The sequence below is a fragment of the Osmerus mordax genome, chromosome 8 (genome assembly GCF_038355195.1).
Source record: "Osmerus mordax isolate fOsmMor3 chromosome 8, fOsmMor3.pri, whole genome shotgun sequence".
In the NCBI taxonomy this organism is placed as follows: domain Eukaryota; kingdom Metazoa; phylum Chordata; class Actinopteri; order Osmeriformes; family Osmeridae; genus Osmerus; species Osmerus mordax.
In genome coordinates, this window is record NC_090057.1 from 18569353 (window position 1) to 18591076 (window position 21724).

Below are 21724 nucleotides of genomic sequence, written 5' to 3' on the forward strand. Positions count from 1 at the left end.
TTTCCCTCTCTTATTTCTTTATTCCTTCTCTATAAACTAGCATTAAACAGCATGAATAAATGTGAAGAGTTAGGAGCCTCTCCGCAGAAGAACAGTGAATGAGGAAATAATTAATAGAAGTGCAGTAGTAGGATATAAACAAAATCAGAATGAAATTCAGATGCCAGAGAACCGGGCGATAAATTCTGCCAATGTACACCAGATAAAACCAAAAATAGCAAATGTGGTTCCAGAAGTAAATGTGTCTTTGCTTCTGAGAACCCACCCAAAGCCCTTGACAGTTCTGTTTTCCAAGAAGAGATGCATCACTTGTAATGACTTGTTTTGGAGGCGGAGTGACAAGCTTGTTCACCAGCAGACAGACAGATGTCTTAACCACACAATTTACTGGTGACAATAAAGCCAGAGCCCTTGATATTCAATCAGTCCACAAAACAATTATGTTGAAAGAGTTGGGCCCTCTTCCACATGCCATGGTTATCTGAAGAGCTGGTTCTAGGCTGGCCTGCAATTGCTAGGGCAGGTGGAAAGACAAGTCTCATCTGGGATGAGACTTTTCTGTTACACTGTCTGTTTTATTAACAATATATTTCTCATAAAACTTGGAGAAAAATGTATAAGGGTTCCTCTGCTACAACAGATGTGCATTCAAATAATTGTAGCCTGCTGAACTGAGACCAACACAGGACACAACTACTTTTCCGGGTTCATTTGGCAATTTTCGCAGAAAGGCCATCCCAAGAAATTATTTAAAACAAAATAATACTAGAGAGGGTACAATTTCTGGGGAAATTGTAGGGTGTTCTTGCTTGCGTCGGTTGCACAGGGGTCAGTTTTTGAATGACATTTTTACAACTGATATTTCTGTATATTTTATATAAAAATGAATACTTATTATTTATAAAGATTACATAGATTTAAAAGCATTTTTTTTTGCTGCGCATTTACAACTGAAAATACGAGTGAAGTGTAGAATGAAATAGATGTCTTCTCATTCCCCTGCAAGAGGCAGCCTTAACGTTGAATCAAAACGAATAAATTTGGCAGACCGGTGTAAAAATTGACCTAATCTCTATGACTTAAACGTCATCTTAAGTTTTTCCCTTCTCATGATATTTTCAGGCATTTAGCCTACTCATTGCATTCATTCATTAATAAAGAAACCCCTTTGGAGATTATTCTACGACGTTACCCGGCAGTAGAAGATGGAATCGCGATTCAAACAGTACCATCTGCTAACTGACAATATGCCCCCCAAAACGTAAATAAGCTTGACATTTATTTAGTGGAAAATTGCTCATTCATAAAAAGCTCACTGGTAGCGATCATTGTCAGTAACAACGCAAAATGCGATATAGCCCTGTGTGGAGAAGCTGCCCCGGTAAATTGTACTACTACGGTACAGTACTAGACTACTGCTGTGTTCGTCTTGGTAGCTATTGCGTTGGTTGAATTGGATTTAACGTTCCGTTGTACGGTTTAGGCTGAAATTAATTATTTTCATGAACAGATTGACAACGTTTAGGCTGTGGCAATGAAGTTCAGGTTAGTAGTTAGATAGACTTTTGATTTAAGTAAGGGGAGTGCCGAACATTTTCTGTCGCCGTTTGACTTCCTAAACAGCTGTGTACTGTAGCTAGATGTTTTTGTAGTGTGTCTCGCGTAAGCTACAGCGTTGCAGTGAGCTACACTGGTTTGAAACCACAGGTAATGGTAATTTCACCAACAAATCGTTTACTAATGTCAGAATAAATCCTACAACGAAAATGTATGTGAGGAATGTTTATTTTAACGATTGAAAACAGATACATCATAGACCACTGTAGTATGTGTTGCCCGGGCAACACAGGCTAATGTCATGATGCTAATATTTCAGTGAAATAGTAGACTACTGTTTCCGAAAGTAGATGTACTTCCTGAATAATATCAGCTTATATTGTACATTACACAACACAATTGTGTGTCATATCACAAAGTAAAATGAGTAAATATTTATCACCCTGGCCTCTTTGCTTGTGGCGTTTCTGCAGCTGCCTTGCAGTAAAGCTATAGTTAGCCTAGCTATCCCCCAAGTTAACAGATGCGAAACGAATGTTCTGCCAAAGGTAGTCACGCGTGTTTTCGTGACGTTAGTGACGTAGTGACGTTAGTAACGTCAGTGACTGTGGCTAGCAAATTAGCCACCGTTAGCTTCACTTTTCGCCACAAAAACTTAATCTAAGCCCAAACCATGCAACGGAACGTAAATTCCAATAGAAGCAACTCAATCACTACCAAGACGAAACTTTTGACACCTACGTTGTCTATGTAGGCCAAATATTGACTGAGTTTTAGGGGGGCAAAAAGAAAAAAATAAAATAATAATAACTAGAGAGTATACAATTTCTGGGGAAATTGTAGGGTGTGCTTGCTTGCGTCGGTTGCACAGGGGTCTGTATATTTTATATAAAAATGCATCGGGCCTACTTATTATTTATAAAGATTACATAGATTTAAAAGCATCTTTTTTTTGCTGCTCATTTACAACTGAAAATACGAGTGAAGTGTAGAATGAAATATGATGTCTTCTCATTTCCCCTGCAAGAGGCAGCTGACAGGCTGAATCAAAACGAATACATTTGGCAGACCGGTGTACAAATGGACCTAATCTCTATGACTTAAACGTCCTTTTAAGTTGTCCCTTCTCGTGATATTTTCAGGCATTTAGCCTACTCATATTGCATTCATTCATTAATAAAGAACCCCCTTTGAAGATTATTCTACGACTTTACCGGCAGAAGATAGAATCGCGATTCAAACAGTACCATCTGCTAACTGAAAATATGCCCCCAAAAACGTAAATAAGCTTGACATTTATTTAGTGGAAAATAGCTCATTCATAAAAAGCTCACTGGTAGCGATCATTGTCAGTAACAACTCAAAATGCGATATAGCCCTGTGTGGAGAAGCTGCCCCGGTAAATTCTACTACTACAGTACAGTACTAGACTACTGCTGTGTTCGTCTTGATAGCGATTGCGTTGGTTGAATTCGATTAAACGTTCCGTTGTACGGTTTAGGCTGAAATTAATTATTTTCATGAACAGATTGACAAAGTTTAGGCTGTGGCAATGAAGTTCAGGTTAGTAGTCAGATAGTTTCCCTACTGAAAGACTTTTGAGTAAGGGGAGTGCCGAACATGTTCTGTTGCCGTTTGACTTAAACAGCTGAGGAGTTGTTGTTAGCTACTCACACTAGTGTCTCGGGTACAGTAGGCTACAGCGTTGCAGTGAGCTACACTGGTTTGAAACCACAGGTAATGGTAATTTCACCAACAAATCGTTTACTAATGTCAGAATAAATCCTACAACGAAAATGTATTTGTGAGGAATGTTTATTTTAACGATTGAAAACAGATACATCATAGACCACTGTAGTATGTGTTGCCCGGGAAACACAGGCTAATGTCATGATGCTAATACTTCAGTGAAATAGTAGACTACTGTTTCCGAAAGTAGATGTACTTCCTGAATAATATCAGCTTATATTGTACATTACACAACACAATTGTGTGTCATATCACAAAGTAAAATGAGTAAATAGTTATCACCCTGGCCTCTTTTCTTGTGGCGTTTCTGCAGCTGCCTTGCAGTAAAGCTATAGTTAGCCTAGCTATCCCCCAAGTTAACAGATGCTAAACGAATGTTCTGGCAAAGGTAGTCACGCGTGTTTTCGTGACGTTAGTGACGCAGTGACGTTAGTAACGTCAGTGACTGTGGCTAGCAAATTAGCCACCGTTAGCTTCACTTTTCGCCACAAAAACTTAATTTAAGCTTAAACCATGCAACGGAACGTAAATTCCAATAGAAGCAACTCAATCGCTACCAAGACGAAACTTTTGACACCTACGTTGTCTATGTAGGCCAAGTATTTACTGAGTTTTAGGGGGGCAAAAAGAAATAAAAATAAAAATAATAATAATATATATGTGAGAGAACAAAGGTTGTGCTCTCGCCGAAGGCTTGAGCACACCCAATAATATATATGTGAGAGAACAAAGGTTGTGCTCTTGCCGAAGGCTTGAGCACACCCAATAATATATATGTGAGAGAACAAAGGTTGTGCCCTTGCCGAAGGCAAAGCACACCCAACTAGAAACGGCTGTTCCTGCGAACCAGCAGTGAGAATGCTGAAAACCTGAATGGGGATAGCTGACCATGCTAAAAAAGCGGAAAATTGTGAAAATTTAGTAGAAAGTTATAAGCTGAAGCTTCAAAGCAACCGAAAGGTATTTTTGATAGGGGCTGGAGCAGCATTCCAACAATGATTTGAAAGGATTTACCATTACTTTTAAAGGGAGAATAATTTGCACAAAAACCTTAATATTTAAAAAAGTATAAAAGTGATAAATGAGAAAATACCCGCAAGCTGAAAGCTGAAATTAATTTAAAAAATGTGTGAGTCACACAAAAGAGGCAGTGTGGAATCTGAACTGAATCATCTAACAACGCTAACAGCTAAAATAGCCTACAATGCAGGAGAAGCTGAAAGCTGAACTGTTAAACAGAAGAAGTAGGCTAGCTAGTCGTAACAAGAATATTATCGTTTTAACAGCTGAAATTATAGTTGGGATAGTAATAGCAGTAGCAGATGTATACCATTGAGTGTGTTTACTCGGCTTTCTTAGTAGGATTCAATGTGTTGATGGAATGAAACATACAGCAGTAGAGCCGATACAGGAAGACACGGCGACACTTTGTTGCAGAAGGATGATGGTGCAAGTTTTGGCCGTGGAGCATACAACGATTAATAAAAAAGAATCATGTAGACGCGTTTATTGAGTAATCGCATAACTAATTACAAATGTAAACGACTCTACCTTCCTTTTGCTTTCCTGGTGCGTGTTTGTTTGGTTGCCACGGCGATGGAGCAGCTGTGATGGCTAACGAGCTAGGCAGAGAGAAAAACGAACATTTACCTAGCATCCACACCTCAAACAAGTTGACCTAGACGCAAAACTACACGTCCAATCAATAAAATGAGGATATTTTCCGAGACCCAAGACTCTGCCGAAACTAGAGATGTCCTTTATATGTATGTGCGGTCAGAAATATGTCTCTACCGGCAGTTTCGAAATCGTCTTCCTTCCTGCTTTCTCTGACGGATTTTACCCACCTCTCCATTGAAGTTAGTGAGAGAATTTGAAAGGCTGCTCTCGCTTCAAGGCCCATAGCTGAAAATCTGTAAATGTGAGCTCTTTAGTAGTTACATTGGCTGAAAGAGGACAATTTCTGGGGAAATTGTAGGGTGTGCTTGCTTGCGTCGGTTGCACAGGGGTCCGTTTTTGAATGACATTTTTACAACTGATTTCTGTATATTTTATATGAAAATGCATACTTATTATTTATAAAGATTAAATAGATTTAAAAGCATTTTTTTTTGCTGCTCATTTACAACTGAAAATACGAGTGAAGTGTAGAATGAAATAGATGTCTTCTCATTTCCCCTGCAAGAGGCAGCCTCATCGTTGAATCAAAAGGAATAAATTTGGCAGACCGGTGTAAAAATGGATCTAATCTCTATGACTTAAACGTCATTTTAAGTTTTTCCCTTCTAGTGATATTTTCAGGCATGTAGCCTACTCATTGCATTCATTCATTAATAAAGAACCCCCTTTGAAGATTATTCTACGACGTTACCCGGCAGTAGAAGATGGAATCGCGATTCAGACAGTCCCATCTGCTAACTGAAAATATGCCCCCCAAAACGTAAATAAGATTGACATTTATTTAGTGGAAAATCGCTCATTCATAAAAAGCTCACTGGTAGCGATCATTGTCAGTAACAACGCAAAATGTGATATAGCCCTGTGTGGAGAAGCTGCCCCGGTAAATTGTACTACTACGGTACAGTACTAGTAGACTACTGCTGTGTTCGTCTTGGTAGCGATTGCGATTGCGTTGGTTGAATTGGATTTAACGTGCCGTTGTATGGTTTAGGCTGAAATTAATTATTTTCATGAACAGATTGACAACGTTTAGGCTGTGGCAATGAAGTTCAGGTTAGTAGTTAGATAGACTTTTGATTTAAGTAAGGGGAGTGCCGAACATGTTCTGTAGCCGTTTGACTTCCTACAGCTGTGTAGATGTTTTGGTAGTGTCTTGCGTAGGCTACAGCGTTGCAGTGAGCAACACTGGTTTGAAACCACAGGTAATGGTAATTTCACCCACAAATCGTTTACTTGTAATGTAATGTCATAATAAATCCTACAACGAAAATGTATTTGTGAGGAATGTTTATTTTAAAGATTGAAAACAGATGCATCATAGACCACTGTAGTATGTGTTGCCCGGGCAACAGAGGCTAATGTCATGATGCTAATGCTTCAGTGAAATAGTAGACTACCGTTTCCAAAAGTAGATGTGGGCCTACTTCCTTAATAATATCAGCTAATATTGTACATTACATTTCATAATTGTGTTTCACATCACAAAGTAAAATGAGTAAATAGTTATCACCCTGGCCTCTTTGCTTGTGGCGTTCCTGCAGCTGCCTTGCAGTAAAGCCATAGTTAGCCTAGCTATCCCCCAAGTTAACAGATGTGAAACGAATGTTCTGCTACAGGTAGTCACGCGTGTTTTTGTGACGTTAGTGACGTTGGTAACGTCAGTGACTGTGGCTAGCAAATTAGCCACCGTTAGCTTCACTTTTAACCACAAAAACGCAATTTCTACTTAAACCATGCAACGTAACTTAAATAAAAATACAACCAACGCAATCGCTACCAAGACGAAACTTTTGACACCGCCGTGTATGTATGTGTGTATGTGTGTGTGTAGTCCAAATATTGACTGATCCTTAGGGGGGTGAAAATAAATATTAAATAAATATATATGTGAGAGAACAAAGGTTGTGCTCTCGCCGAAGGCTTGAGCACACCCAATAATATATATGTGAGAGAACAAAGGTTGTGCCCTTGCCGAAGGCAAAGCACACCCAATAAGACAATACGGCAGTGGACTTAGGACACTGACATAGAAAAAAAATTTAAACAATATAAATATTCAGTTACGGAAACCACTGCCGTTAGCCGCCACACACAAATCCATAGACATCCATCCAAAATCAGTAATAAACAAAACATCATCCAGTCAAAAGATTAACAGGTATAATTCGAACCTTTTACATTTATGCATTTAGCAGACACTTTTCTCCAAAGCGACTTCCACGAGAGAGGAACATACATGTTTTAAAACCTACATGTTTTACAAGATTTACCTATATATTTACAAGCTGTACTCAAGCTGGCATTTTTCGAAGGTGCTGCTTCCATGCTCGGACAGAAAGAAAAAGAGAATGACCAAGATGCACTGTGTTACTACTTGGCTCGTGACACCGCCACCTAGTGGCTGAAATAAATAACTCAGTGATGGGAAGTAACACGTTAAAAGCAACGCAATAACTGAATTTACTGTCAGAGTCACGTAACCGCTCATCTCACATCCCATTCTCTGTTCACCTCGCTAGTCAATCTACTGTAGCTACTTCAGACAGGCTGCGGCCAACACGATACACCGATTATTTTCTTCGTAAAAATCTTGATTTGATTTGGGGACAATGACATAGCTCGATAGCTGGCTACTCTTCTTGTCAAACATACTGTAAAATTATATTTACGGTTTGTCAACCGTACACAATGTTATTGCCTTTGAATCTTGCCAGCATAACGTTAGCTTTTGGGCTAATCGTTCAGCCAAAGGAAACCGGTGTTGGTTCTATGAGCTGAGCGGACTAGAAATATCAGAGTAGGCTAACGTTGAAAAACGTTAGATTTCTTTGGCAAAACGCATTAAAACATGAATTACTGTTTGTAAAAAAAATGGTTGGCAAGTGACCATGGTATAAGCGGGATAATGCACTTCGAGGTGTACATTATCACCTGTCATGGACTCCGTGGAAGCAACCATCCGACGTGCAGCGGAGGACGGTTCACGCCTCCGCGTCGTCCATTATCAGGTGATAATGTACACCTCGTCGGGCATTATCCCTTACATATAAGGCAAGATAACGCAACGTGATGCAAACGTTACAAGCTGATGCAGCACATTATTGGAGACACAAGTGGATTTTTTTTTTTACTATTCACAGGGCATTTGTCATTATATCCATTATTTCAAAAAGTCACGTTAAAGTGGAATGGTTTTCCCTCTCGAGCTTCACTCACAGTGCACCGGCGTGAGAATACAAACAATAGATGCGTTCGACATGAACTGACTTCATGCAGCCGGCTGCAGGCGGCTGACTTGAAACAGTGAATTCTGGTTAGACTTTTTGTCCGACTTGAGACGGCGCCGAGGCTAGGTCACTGTGACGTAGCCATCAAAGTACCGTGAGATCGATTGGTGAACTGCCGGCTGTGTATCCGAGCGCATTTTCTCAAGAGCAACTGCAAGGGTTCTAATGACGACACAGCTATTTCATGACTGGCCAGACTCACACACGACAACTTTGACGCGTGTTTTGTAATTATTCTGACACATTCAGTTTCGCCAACGCTCAAATCCGGACTAAACAGTTTAATTGAATTGAAAATGTGTTGAAGAAAGGGTTTTAGTCCGCCTCTTCACTAACGGAAAGAGTAAGTTTAATTATAAATAACGTAAAGTAAGCAAACAGTGCTTGATCGGCCATGACTGACGTCAACGCAGCAAACCACGAGAAGTTGGAATGTCCGACTTTACAGATCCCAGAACTCCTCCCCGACTGCAAGCGGCTACTTTCGCCGGTCGTTTCATGCAGCCGCAGTCCATGTCGAACGCACCTAATGTCATGTGACTGGGGGCAGAGGGCAACGCTATGGAAGCGCATTTCCGTCAGTAAAATAAAAAAAAGTTGACAAATTGTCATAATTATGAGATACTAAATCGAAATTATGAGATACTAAATCATAATTATGAGATACTAGGTTAACTGTTTCAGACACATCATTTGTTAATTTCAGATTATACTCCGACATTAGGTCCACACAGACATTGAACACATCTTCATCACACGGGAAGTCCTTGAACACACACTCTTCGAGGCAGACTTGAACCTTCTCTGTGTCTAGGTGGTGTAAACACTCTCTGCCGCCGTAAAGGTGAGGGACTGCATGTAATATGGAAGGACGTCCATTGGGTGATCGTGAGTTGTGGACTTGACGGACTCTGTGGTTGTTCCAAGTCAATACAACTAAATAATAAATAATATTTAGTCAAATGGTGAATACAAATTTTGGGGATTGGCATATTTTATTTGAGAGATTTGTTTTCTGGTCGTAAAAAAGGGTGGCCGAGACGTGTCAACGCTTTGCAAAAAGCCAAAACACAAATGTCAACACAAATGCAAAAATCACAACAGAGCGGGGCCCCGTTCGTCGTAAGGGTTGAAGCTAAGTTAATCGTCCCTTTAGCCCGTTAACTTTAGCGAGCTGATTGAGAACAGCAAATATCGGTTCGTCAACGGCTAATCCGCATCCAAATCATGTGGTTAATTTCAATCAGGCTAAACTTATCAGGGAAATTGCACGTGCACATCCTACTTCAAAAGGCAGGAAAGGTCGATCACCAAAACCGTGATTTTCTAACGGTATGATGGCGGAAAAGACGAAAGAGAGAGCGGTGATATTCTCGCCATCCGAGCAAACTATTATAATGAGTCTCTACGAAGACAATAAGCATATTATCATGGCTAAGTCAAACACCGCTGCCAGAGCAAGACAAGCAGCTTGGCAAAAAATTTACGATAAGCTAAATGCGTAAGTCTTGGGAAAATGTATAGGCTCATCTTAAGTGCCTCATTACCCCAATCAATCAGATCTCCTTTTTTTTTTTATGTGCCTGCTGGCAGTAGGCTTAATGGAAATTAATAATCGAATGAGATCTTGCTAGCGAAAATAATGATCTCAACTCTTTCAGAATAAGTAGATAAAAACAAGGCCAAAGAGTATCTAATTGATACGAATTCATAGACACTTATGAGGATATACAGTATGTACTGAAAGCGCTTATATAATGTACTATATATGTGTATATGCATGGAGGCCTATGTGTAAATCCCTCTATGATTTCATTGACTGGGACATGGCAGGGAATATGATGAATTGATTCATAAGCTGGTTAAGACCCAAGTACACTTTTCTTACAGCAACGCATGCTGCGGCTTTGCCAATGTTTTCTGCATCGCCTATAGGCCTACTGTATAAAAATGTACCTGACGCAAAAAAACTCAAGGCTATGCAGAGAGTCTGAAGCACAATTAAAGTTTCAAGTAGCTTTATTGTCAATTTCTTCACATGTCAAGACATAAAAAGGAATCGATATGACATTTCCCACTCTCCCACAGTGAAACATATAAAAAGCACAGGCACAACAGATAAGACAAGACATTTCCTAAAACATAGCGTTACATATTCACATACATCAGCATAAGCTCATAATAAAGCATAAAGCTTGCTGCGGCGTGTGATATTTGCAATGTACGGCCCGAGAAGGTCTTGCAAATAAATGAGGCTGAATCGATATCGTTCAAACAAGAACAAGGGGAGTCAGGTGGCTGAGAGGTTAGAGAATCGGGCTAGTAATCAGAAGGTCGCTGGTTCGATTCCAGGCCGTGTCAAATGACGTTGTGTCCTTGGGCAAGGCACTTCACCCTACTTGCCTCGGGGGAATGTCCCTGTACTTACTGTAAGTCGCTCTGGATAAGAGCGTCTGCTAAATGACTAAATGTAAATGTAAGAACTCATCCGTGTGAAATAAAAGATCTTGGCGATCGCGAAGAACTCTATTGGTATGGAAAGGTAATATAACTAGAATATAGCTCCTTGGTCAACTGGGTCTCTCAAAAAGGGAGCTGCCATGTTATTTTCCGGGGGTGTGGCAAGCTTATCCAGCTACACTTACGTTAGCCTGCTCTGGAGCAGGTTAGTGTTAATTGATATGTTACTATGGTGATTTATCGAAAGTTGCTTCCACGAACCAAAAAGAGGGGCGTTTCTGATCTTAGCCTGAAAATTAGCTCGCTAAACCGCTTAGCGAGCTACGACGAATTCCCCCCGGGGAAGTGAGCAAAAATGGATGTTGACAATAAAGCAATTTATATATTTTATCTTCGTGTGGTACTGTCGGACTCCCTGTTGTGACACGGTGTAATGCTAAGGTTACTAGAGCTAGCAACGTCTAGCTAAAGTTACATGACTATGAACATTTAGGCTAAAGACAATGAACAACATTGCTCATTTTGCAAAGTTAGCTGGTGAACAAAGCTGGATTTATCACATACTCAAACGGACAATAAGTTTACTTTTCCACATGTATGTATCTAGCCAATAGTCCAGTTTATAATCCCGCTGGCCAAAATAGTTGGCAAATGCCTTGTGTCATTGTCAACATCCGTTGTTGCTCACTTCTGCTGTGTTCTGATTAGTGATGTGTCGTTCGTGAATGATTCGTTCATTTTGAACGAATCCTTACAAGGACTCGGGAGTAACGAGTCCTCTCAAAGAGTGATTCGTTCATTTTCTCGTGGCCGCGCATCGGGACTGTTGCATAGGCTCGTCCAAGTAAACAGAAATGATTCGTTCATTTCCAGACTCGGTCTTCGGGTACGAGTCTTTGGATCATTTTTCACGTGACTTGCATAGGCTCTGTACTGGTAGCTAGAGGAAACAAACGATTCGTTAATTTCCTGACTCGGTCTTTCTACGAGTCTTTGGATCTTTTTTCATGTGACCTGCATAGGCTCTGTACTGGTAGCTAGAGGAAACAAACGATTCGTTCATTTCCCGACTTGGTCTTTGTACGAGTCTTTGGATCCTTTTTTCACGTGACCCGCATTGTATTTTTTATAGTGATGGGAAGTTCGGATCATTTTACTGATTCGGTTCTTTGAATCTCGTTCAGTAAAATGAACGAATCTTTTTTCGAGTCATTCGTTCATTTCAACAGGGGGGGGGCTATCCATCTACTGCAAACACGTATCATATTCTCATGTAGGTTAGTGCATGACATGTGCACCAGCAGATACTATTTTAAAAGAAATTCCTGCATTAAAATAATGTATCATGACAGTTTGCTACGCTGACGACACGCAGCTGTACCTGTCGTTCCCCCCGACCGATCCGGGGATCTCAGCTAGGATTGAGGCCTGCCTCACAGACATCTCCGCCTGGATGACCGAGCACCACCTCCAGCTGAACCTCGCCAAAACAGAACTTCTCATCATCCCGGCTAAACCCTCCATCTCCCACGATCTCTCAATCACCCTGGGATCTGCGACGGTGACCCCTTCATCCTCTGCCAGGAACCTTGGGGTTACCTTGGACGACGAGCTCTCCCTCACGGCCCACATTGCTGCGGTCTCCCGGTCGTGTAGATTCACCCTCTACAACATCCGGAAGATCAGGAGATACTTGTCTGAGCACTCCACCCAGCTGCTAGTCCAAGCACTTGTCCTCTCCAAGTTGGACTATTGCAACTCGCTGCTCTCCCAGCATGTGCAACCCGCCCTCTTCAGAGGATTCAGAACGCAGCGGCCCGCCTGGTCTACAATCTACCCAGACGCTCCCATGTTACCCCGCTCCTCATCTCTCTCCACTGGCTACCTATCATGGCCCGTATCAGATTCAAGACCCTGGTATTGACCTTCCGAGCAGTGAACGGGACTGCACCCGTCTACATCAAGTCTCTCCTGCAGCCTTACACCCCCACCCGTCACCTACGGTCTTCTTCAGACAACCGCCTGGTGGTCCCACCGCTCAAGACCGCCCGGTCCCAACACAAGCTCTTCTCCTGTCTGGCCCCCCAGTGGTGGAATCAACTCCCCACCTCCATCAGAGATACTGTCTCTCCACCTTCAAGAAAAGGCTCAAGACGCACTTGTTCCGGGAGTACAACGGTACTTAGGAATGGTTCGCTTGACCCGATGTCAGTTTCCTCAAGGATCACAATGACTCTTGCTTAGAGACTTGTTGCTCTTGTGGTTAGTGGTAATTGTTTTAAATTTTTGTTCTCGCTGTGATATATAGTTTTTACTACTGTTGCTTGCTTTTTTCCACAGGTACACTTGCACTTATAGCGGTTAATGTTGTTTAATTGTAACTTGTTTAACTACATGCTCTTATGGTTCTTCCCTTTGGCACTTACTTTGGTTGTTCACAATGTGTGCTTCATGTTTTGGCTACTCGCGATGTTTTTTGGCTATCTTGTTGTTATGATCAGTGACCTATGCACTTTGTAAAGCTCTCTCTTGGAAGTTGCTTTGGATAAAAGCGTCTGCTAAATGAGTAAATGTAAATGTAAATGTTTGTATGATTTGGTCATTTATTATCACACTAGCATTTAATTATCATGGCAAACAATTACACTGCACTAAACTGTAAGTGTAAATGTAAAGTGAAAATAACAAAACCAGTCAGCATGATGACTGGAGCGAATATCATTCACGTCTTACTAAAACAGCGGCCACGCGAAAAGGAATGAGGAAACTGTTTCCTCTACTAAAAAATACAATGCGGGTCACGTGAAAAAAGGATCCAAAGACTCATAGAAAGACCGAGTCGGGAAATGAACGAATCGTTCGTTTCCTCCAGTACAGAGCCTATGCAGTTCACGTGAAAAATGATCCAAAGACTCGTAGAAAGGCCGAGTCGGGAAATGAACGAATCGTTCGTTTCCTCTAGTTCGTTTCCATTCCCCCCCACCCCCCTCTACAGTGACGACTCTCTCCATTCAGGAGGGTGAAGTTAACAGACTTTTCAAGAGGCAGAATCCCCGCAAAGCAGCTGGGCCGGATTCTGTCTCTCCAGCCACCCTCAAGCACTGCGCTGACCAGCTGTCTCCGGTGTTTACCTACATCTTTAACACCTCCCTTGAGACATGCCATGTGCCAGCCTGTCTCAAGTCCTCCACCATCATCCCTGTGCCCAAAAAGCCAAGGCCAACAGGACATAATGACTACAGACCCGCCGCCCTGACCTCTGTGGTAATGAAGTCTTTCGAGCGCCTGGTGCTGGCACACCTTAAATCCATCACTGACCCTCTACTGGACCCCCTGCAGTTTGGCTACAGAGCCAACAGGTCTGTGGACGATGCAGTTAACATGGCCCTCCACTTCACCCTACAGCACCTGGACTCCCCAGCATCCTATGCCAGGATCCTGTTTGTGGACTTCAGCTCTGCCATCATCCCCGCCAGGATGATGGTATTGAAGGCAGGACAAGCTCTCCCAGCTGAACGTGCCTGATTCCACCTGCAGGTGGATCACAGACTTCCTGTCTGACAGGAAGCAGTGCTTTAAGCTGGGAACACAAGTCTCTGACTCCCGGTCCATCAGCACCGGATCACCTCAGGGCTGCGTCCTTTCTCCTCTGCTCTTCTCCCTGTACACCAACAGTTGCACCTCCAGTCATCCGTCCGTCAAACTCCTGAAGTTTGCGGATGACACCACCCTTATTGGGCTCATCTCTGGTGGAGACGAGTCTGATTATAGGTGGGAAGCGGCCAACCTGGTGACCTCGTGCAGCCAGAACAACTTAGAGCTCAATGCTCTTAAGACAGTGGAGATGGTTGTGGACTTCAGGAAGAACACAGCCCCACTCACCCCCATCACCCTGTGTGACTCCCCAGTCAACACTGTGGAGTCCTTCCGCTTTCTGGGCACTATCCTCTCCCAGGACCTCAAATGGGAACTGAACATCAGCTCCCTCATCAAGAAAGCACAACAGAGGATGTACTTCCTTCGGCAGCTGAAGAAGTTCAACCTGCCAAAGACAATGATGGTGCACTTCTACTCAGCCATCATTGAGTCCATCCTCACCTCCTCCATCACCGTCTGGTACGCTGCTGCCACTGCCAAGGACAAGAGCAGGCTGCAGCGTATCATCCGCACTGCTGAGAAGGTGATTGGCTGCAATCTGCCTACCCTCGAGGACCTGCACACCTCGAGGACCCTGAGGCGAGCGAGGAAGATTGTGGCCGACTCCTCCCACCCTGGACACTCCCTGTTTCAGTCACTCCCCTCCGGCAGAAGGCTGCGGTCCATCAGGACCAATACCTCATGCCACAAAAACAGTTTCTTCCCTTCCGCTGTTGGCCTCTTCAACAAGGCCAAGGGACCACACTGCCTCTAATGACTTCCTGCTTAAAACACACTGCTTTTTGCACTGCATTACAAAATTGTATCTTGTACATTTGTATTTTTTGTAATATTTGTATTTTTGTATTTCTATATTGTAATTTACGGCAACTTATATTTTATTTTATTGTATATTTAATTCAATTCTAATCCCACTTAGTACTGCTAGTTTATGTACCCTTAGTATAGATAGTCCACATATTTAAATTTTAGGTCCCTATATGTTTATTGTATGCACCTTCCTGCCAAAGCAAATTCCTTGTCTGTGCAAACTTTCATGGCGAATAAATCCCATTCTGATTCTACCAATACAGAGCCTATGCAGGTCACGTGAAAAATGATCCAAAGACTCGTAGAAAGACCGAGTCGGGAAATGAACGAATCGTTCGTTTCCTCTAGCTACCACTACAGAGCCTATGCAGGTCACGTGAAAAATGATCCAAAGACTCGTAGAAAGACCGAGTCGGGAAATGAACAAATCGTTCCCTCTAGCGTTTCCTCTAGCTACCACTACAGAGCCTATACAGGTCACGTGAAAAATGATCCAAATACTCGTACCCGAAGACCGAGTCTGGAAATGAACGAATCATTTATGTTTACTTGGACGAGGCTATGCAACAGTCCCGATGTGCGGCCACGAGAAAATGAACGAATCACTCTTTGAGAGGACTCGTTACTCCCGAGTCCTTGTAAGGATTCGTTCAAAATGAACGAATCGTTCACGAACGACACATCACTAATTTTTTTGTAGAGGAAACAGTTTCCTCATTCCGTTTCGCGTGGCCGCTGTTTTAGTAAGACGTGAATGATATTCGCTCCAGTCATCATACTGCAGTATGATGACTGGAGCGAATAATAACAAAACCAATCATGATTGGTTTTGTTATTTTCACTTTACATTTACACTTACAGTTTAGTGCAGTGTAATTGTTTGCCGTGATAATTAAATGCTAGTGTGATAATAAATGACCAAATCATACAAACTGTCATGATACATTATTTTAATGCTGGAATTTCTTTTAAAATAGTATCTGCTGGTGCACATGTCATGCACTAACCTACATGAGAATATGATACGTGTTTGCAGTGGACGGATAGCAACCCCCCCCCCCCCCCCCCCGTTGAAATGAACGAATGACCCGAAAAAAGATCAGTTCATTTTACTGAACGAGATTCAAAGAACCGAATCAGTAAATTGATCCGAACTTCCCATCACTCGTTGTGATCATACTAGACTGGTTGTGACTTTTGCAAAGCGTTGATGTGTCTCGGCCACCGTAGACATATGATGTGTTGGCAAAATGTAATTTGCTGCAGTGCAACTAATGTAACAATTATTATTTTCCAAACGCACATAATTTTTTGGGACAAACAATAGTTAATATCCGCATATAACACAGGTAATGACTTTTATCACATGGTCATTACGGCTCTTAAATATATAGACTATTAAGCAATACTTGAACTCAAAATGTGTAATTACCTGTATTGTTTGAAGAAAACAAAACTGGATCAAGGACTTGTCCAAGAAGTTGTCTGAAAAGTAGCCATCCTCTCTTAATTTGTCAAACAGGTCCATCCAAAACTGGACACACTCACTTCGCAAGGTCAGCCACCATCGTTCAATCCGCTGGTTTCCAGTGCTTGGACCAATGGTTACACTGTCTGTTCCTGCTTGGTTCTCCGAAAAATGCAAAAACCACTGCATTTCAGCCATATCACCATTTTCTGTTCCTAAATCAAATCTGAGTCTGGCAGGGCATCCACAAATGTTGATCACAGCATCCATAAAGTAGCCAGCGATGATCTTTGGAACATTGTTTGTTTTGTAAGCTTCAAGCCATCATTTTTCTGGAAAACCCATCAATTCCACTGATAGCAATTCCAAATGGCTTAAATTTGTCATAGCCATCAATGTGCCAGACATAGTTTGGACCACAACTGTGGTAAACACACCTTCGCAGTTTCTGGACCTCAGATCAACATCTTCACCATCCAATAACTGTAGCAATATTCAAATTGTTTCTCTGTCAGTCACAATTCCATGTAACCAACATTTTTGGTGCATCCATCTGTAACCATGACACTGACCAGAGGTTTCCAATTGCTGTTCGATAAAGGTTGCCACCTCAGCCACATCGGTTTTATTCTTCCTACGCCAGAGCTTCTTCTTGCTCAAAATTCTTTCAAGGGTGCGCTTGCTTAATACAGTCCCATGTGAATTAGCAAGCAATTGAAGTATTTCATCCGTTGTAAAACCACGTTTATAGTAGTCCTCGATGTACTGACAATCCATGTCCATTTTGAAATTGAATATATGCTCTATAATTATTTTTGTCTCATAATGTTGTCTTGGTATCTCATAATTTCGACTTAGTATCTCATAATTATGACTTATGTATCTCATAATAATGACTTACGTATCTCATAATTTCGACTTAGTATCTCATAATTATGACTTAGACATCTCCTAATTTCAACTTATTATCTCATAATTATGACTTAGTATCTCATAATTATGACTTATGTATCTCATAATTTCGACTTAGTATCTCATAATTATGACTTAAGTATCTCATAATTATGACTTAATTTGTCCAAAAAATTTTTTTTTCACTGGCGGAAATGGGCTTCCATACAAAGCTGACGTTATGGTGGCTAAACAAATTAACACAGAACTGGATGATATCGCATTTAAATTGTATTTAACTTTACTAATGATGGGCTTATCGTATTGATGCAGCCACAAAAAAAAACACGTTTATTTAGGCTCTTTCTCCAGAGGGGCAGATCAGCCAACCAGGGCAAACAGGCTGTTGCCCGGGCAACAATAGCCCGTACCTGTGCATGTCCCTGTATGGAGTGCGGGAGAGAGCAGGACCATGCAGTGTTTAATGCTTGGAAGTACCGACATTACTTTGAGTTTGACTCGGTAAAAAGTGACAAAAACATTACTGTCCACTGTACACCCTGCGTGGGAAGAAAACCTTTGTGTACAGTGAAAAATTACACTTTAAATCAATGTGCATAAAGTTAAAAGATTGAAACTAATATAACACGTTTTGAAAAAGAGAGTTTCATTTGATTCCATTTCATATGATGGAATATGCAGAAAAAATAGAATTAGGCTGAAAGGTCTATTGCTTTATTGCGTATTCAGGTTGTGCATCATGTTTTTGAAAAGTACTAAGTAAAGTCATTATTAAAGTAACAAAAAAAATTTTTAACACAAAAATACACTAAACAGTACACCATGTCTACCAAAACAATAACACACGTTCTCTTTCAACAGGAACATTTCGTCAATCATAGCACAATGTCATAAAAACACTAACATCAGATGGAATTACAGAAACTGCATTCTTTTATATATGGGTCTCACAGTATATGGATCATAGATTGTTTTTTTGCAATGCAGTTTCTTTTGAAGCCTCTACATTTTTATTTTTTTTGGGGGGGGGGGGGGGGTTAGTAAATGCATGCATTTTGTTTCTTTTGCTGCAGAAATTCAGAACAAAAAATGATTGACCCATCTCAGAGTAGCTTTATAGAGTGTACCGTTACTGTATTGAAAAAAAGAAGACAGAAACATAATTGCTGCAGTAAAGGCTTCATTTTCAACAGGACATTACTGCAAGAAATATGCAACATAGCTGCCATTTACAGTATGTCATCAGTTGCCCTAGCTTTGGCCCTTCTCTGAGCGCCACCACACATTCTGACAGATGTGGTCAGATGGCTGAGCGGTTAGGGAGTCGGGCTATTAATCAGAAGGTTGCCGGTTCGATTTCAGGCCGTGCATATGACGTTGTGTCCTTGGGCAAGGCACTTGACCCTACTTGCCTCTGGGAGAATGTCCCTGTACTTACTGTAAGTCGCTCTGGATAAGAATGTCTGCTAAATGTAAATTCTAACTCCTTGTCCCACTCCTCTTTAGCCTGACGTTGTCTTACTTATAATTCTAGTCAGAATATGAGTCTGATACCGCTCCGTTGGGCTGTGAGTATGGGGGCGTGTTTCAACCGAACCTGGAAAAAAATGCTTCTTCACTCAATTGGATAGACCTACAACCAATCAGAGCAACGTAGTATGTTGTTTGTTGAAAACGAATTCAACCGAAGCGCTCTTTGATGATGTGGTTGATTACGTTACTGTTGATCATCTGTCCATCATCGTATAAAGCCCGCCATGACAATTTGGGCTAAGTTTGGCTGGCACCCAGGCTAACTCCTCTCCCTTGTCCTGGTACTTGTCTCCCTCGTGCAGGCATTATTCTTACTTTCTTTGTGTTGCTCTATATTGTTCTTTTTCCACACAAGATCAGCCCAAAGAGGTCCTCTTTATATACCATATGGTCATTACATTTACATTTAGTCATTTAGCAGACGCTCTTATCCAGAGCGACTTACAGTAAGTCATGCGATTGAAAGAACCTCAACACTTGAGTGTTTCTTAGTTGGGAATCAGCTGTGATTTACTGTATTTGCATAACTTCAACCAGCAGTTTCTCAGTAGCAATGGAATAAAATACAAGGGATATATTTGTGTTTCAATTCACAATATGAACAGCTGTTCACTTTGACTTAAGCCAATAAGTTAGGTTTTGAACATGATGTTATCTGTTCTGACATACAGTGTGAAAGCATTGGTAAATTGGGCAGTAAAAATCAATTGTTTTGGTCTTGGTTGAGCTTGTGTGTAAAAGAAGTTCAAGCATTATACATTTGTGTTTACTCTATGCATTTTGTGTCAAAGCAACAAGAAATGTGTTAATTGTATAGCAAACACAGACGGATGTTGTGCTAACTGTGTCAAGAGTTTAGGAAACTTGTTAGGAAAATCCATTGTCATAGCGATTGTAAAATACTGTAAGACCGAAACGTCCTCAGTGATCCATCCATGCAAATCCAAAGAGAACAACTCACTATGAATAATATAAAGCCTCTCTCTCGTCCATACATGATATCAACGATTCTCAAAACACCAGTGGGACTGTATTGTATTTTATTTGTCCTAATCGGTCGCTATGTATTTCTTCTGTGTCATGTTAAATTTGTTTGTGTTTGATTGCTTGAATTGATTGCTTGATGCTTTTTACATTTACTGTTTGTCCATGTTTTTGTTTCATTGTACTGTATTACTATTGTAAAGCGTCCTTGAGCTTGGGAGAGATGCTATAAAAATGTAACATAATATGTTTGTGTATTTTTTTTCCTGAACTGAGTGCTCAGTCACAGCTATGAATCCTTGAATCCCTCCATTCTGCATGAGTTTGACCAGATCCACTTGTTGGTCCTTGTCCATGATTACTGAGATCCCCTCAACCCCATGTGTTTCCCCATCTCCTATAAAATCAGTGAACGCTACTAACGCTGCTCTCCCTGTCTGTCTCCCCCAGGATATGGCCATGCAGCGCCCAGCACTGATGGGGGGAAGGTATTCTGCATGCTCTATGCCCTCCTGGGCATTCCCCTCACCCTGGTCATGTTCCAAAGTCTGGGTGAACGCATCAACACCCTGGTGAGGTACCTGCTGCACCGCCTCAAGAAGTGCCTTGGCATGCGCCGCACGGAGGTGTCCATGGTCAATATGGTGATAATCGGTTTCATCTCCTGCATGAGCACGCTGTGCGTGGGCGCCCTGGCCTTCTCCCACTTCGAGGGCTGGAGCTTCTTCCATGCCTACTACTACTGCTTCATCACTCTGACCACCATCGGCTTCGGAGACTACGTAGCATTGCAGAGGGGCGACGCGCTGCAGAACAAGCCGGAGTACGTGGCCTTCAGCTTCATCTACATCCTGACGGGCCTCACCGTCATTGGAGCCTTCCTCAACCTGGTGGTGCTGCGCTTCATGACCATGAATGCAGAGGACGAGAAGCGCGATGCCGAGCAAAGGGCCCTACTCTCCCGCAACGGCCAGGCGAGCGGCAGACACCCCTGCTGCGCGCCTGACCCGCCCTCCTCCACGGCCTCAGGCTGTGTGGGAGGGGGCGGGAGCGGGGTGGGGGGGGCGGGGCGGGGCCTGCGCAGTGTTTATGCTGAGGTGCTCCATTTCCAGTCCATGTGCTCGTGCCTGTGGTACAAGAGCCGGGAGAAGCTGCAGTACTCCATCCCCATGATCATCCCACGTGACCTCTCCACCTCAGACACCTACATGGAGCAGGGTGAGGCCTTCTCCGATCCCCTCCACTCCAACGGCTGCATCTGCAGCCTGCAGCATCACTCCGCCATAAGCTCTGTGTCCACAGGCCTGCACAGCCTCAACACCTACAGGGGACTCACCAAGCGCCGCAGCTCCATCTAGGGGCCAGGAGGCCTCTGGCCTTCCACCAGAAACTCACTTTTGTCGAGAAAGTGAGAGGACTCTCACTGTGGCATTACTTTAAAGGAAAGATGCCCAGACCCAAGGAGTCTGAAGTTGTTTCACTGCTGTTCCCACTGGTTTTAGTTACTCCAGGACCTCCATAGATAAAGGTATGAATCAAAGGCACAACTGGTGCGCTTGTTTTCAAAGCAGAACAAAATCTGTGGTACTTTATAGACATATATTTTGCTTTGCATCAACCTTTGCCG

General features: G+C 42.2%; 1 protein-coding gene across 1 annotated transcript in view; it reads left to right on the plus strand.

The window, feature by feature from the left end:
• kcnk3a (potassium channel, subfamily K, member 3a) overlaps positions 1-21455 on the plus strand; it is a 39351-nt gene extending 17896 nt beyond the window's left edge. The window contains exon 2 of the mRNA XM_067242074.1: positions 20548-21455. Within this exon, the coding sequence (XP_067098175.1) occupies positions 20548-21455 (908 nt within the window). The remainder of the gene's footprint in view (positions 1-20547) is intronic.
• Positions 21456-21724: the final 269 nt, after the last annotated feature.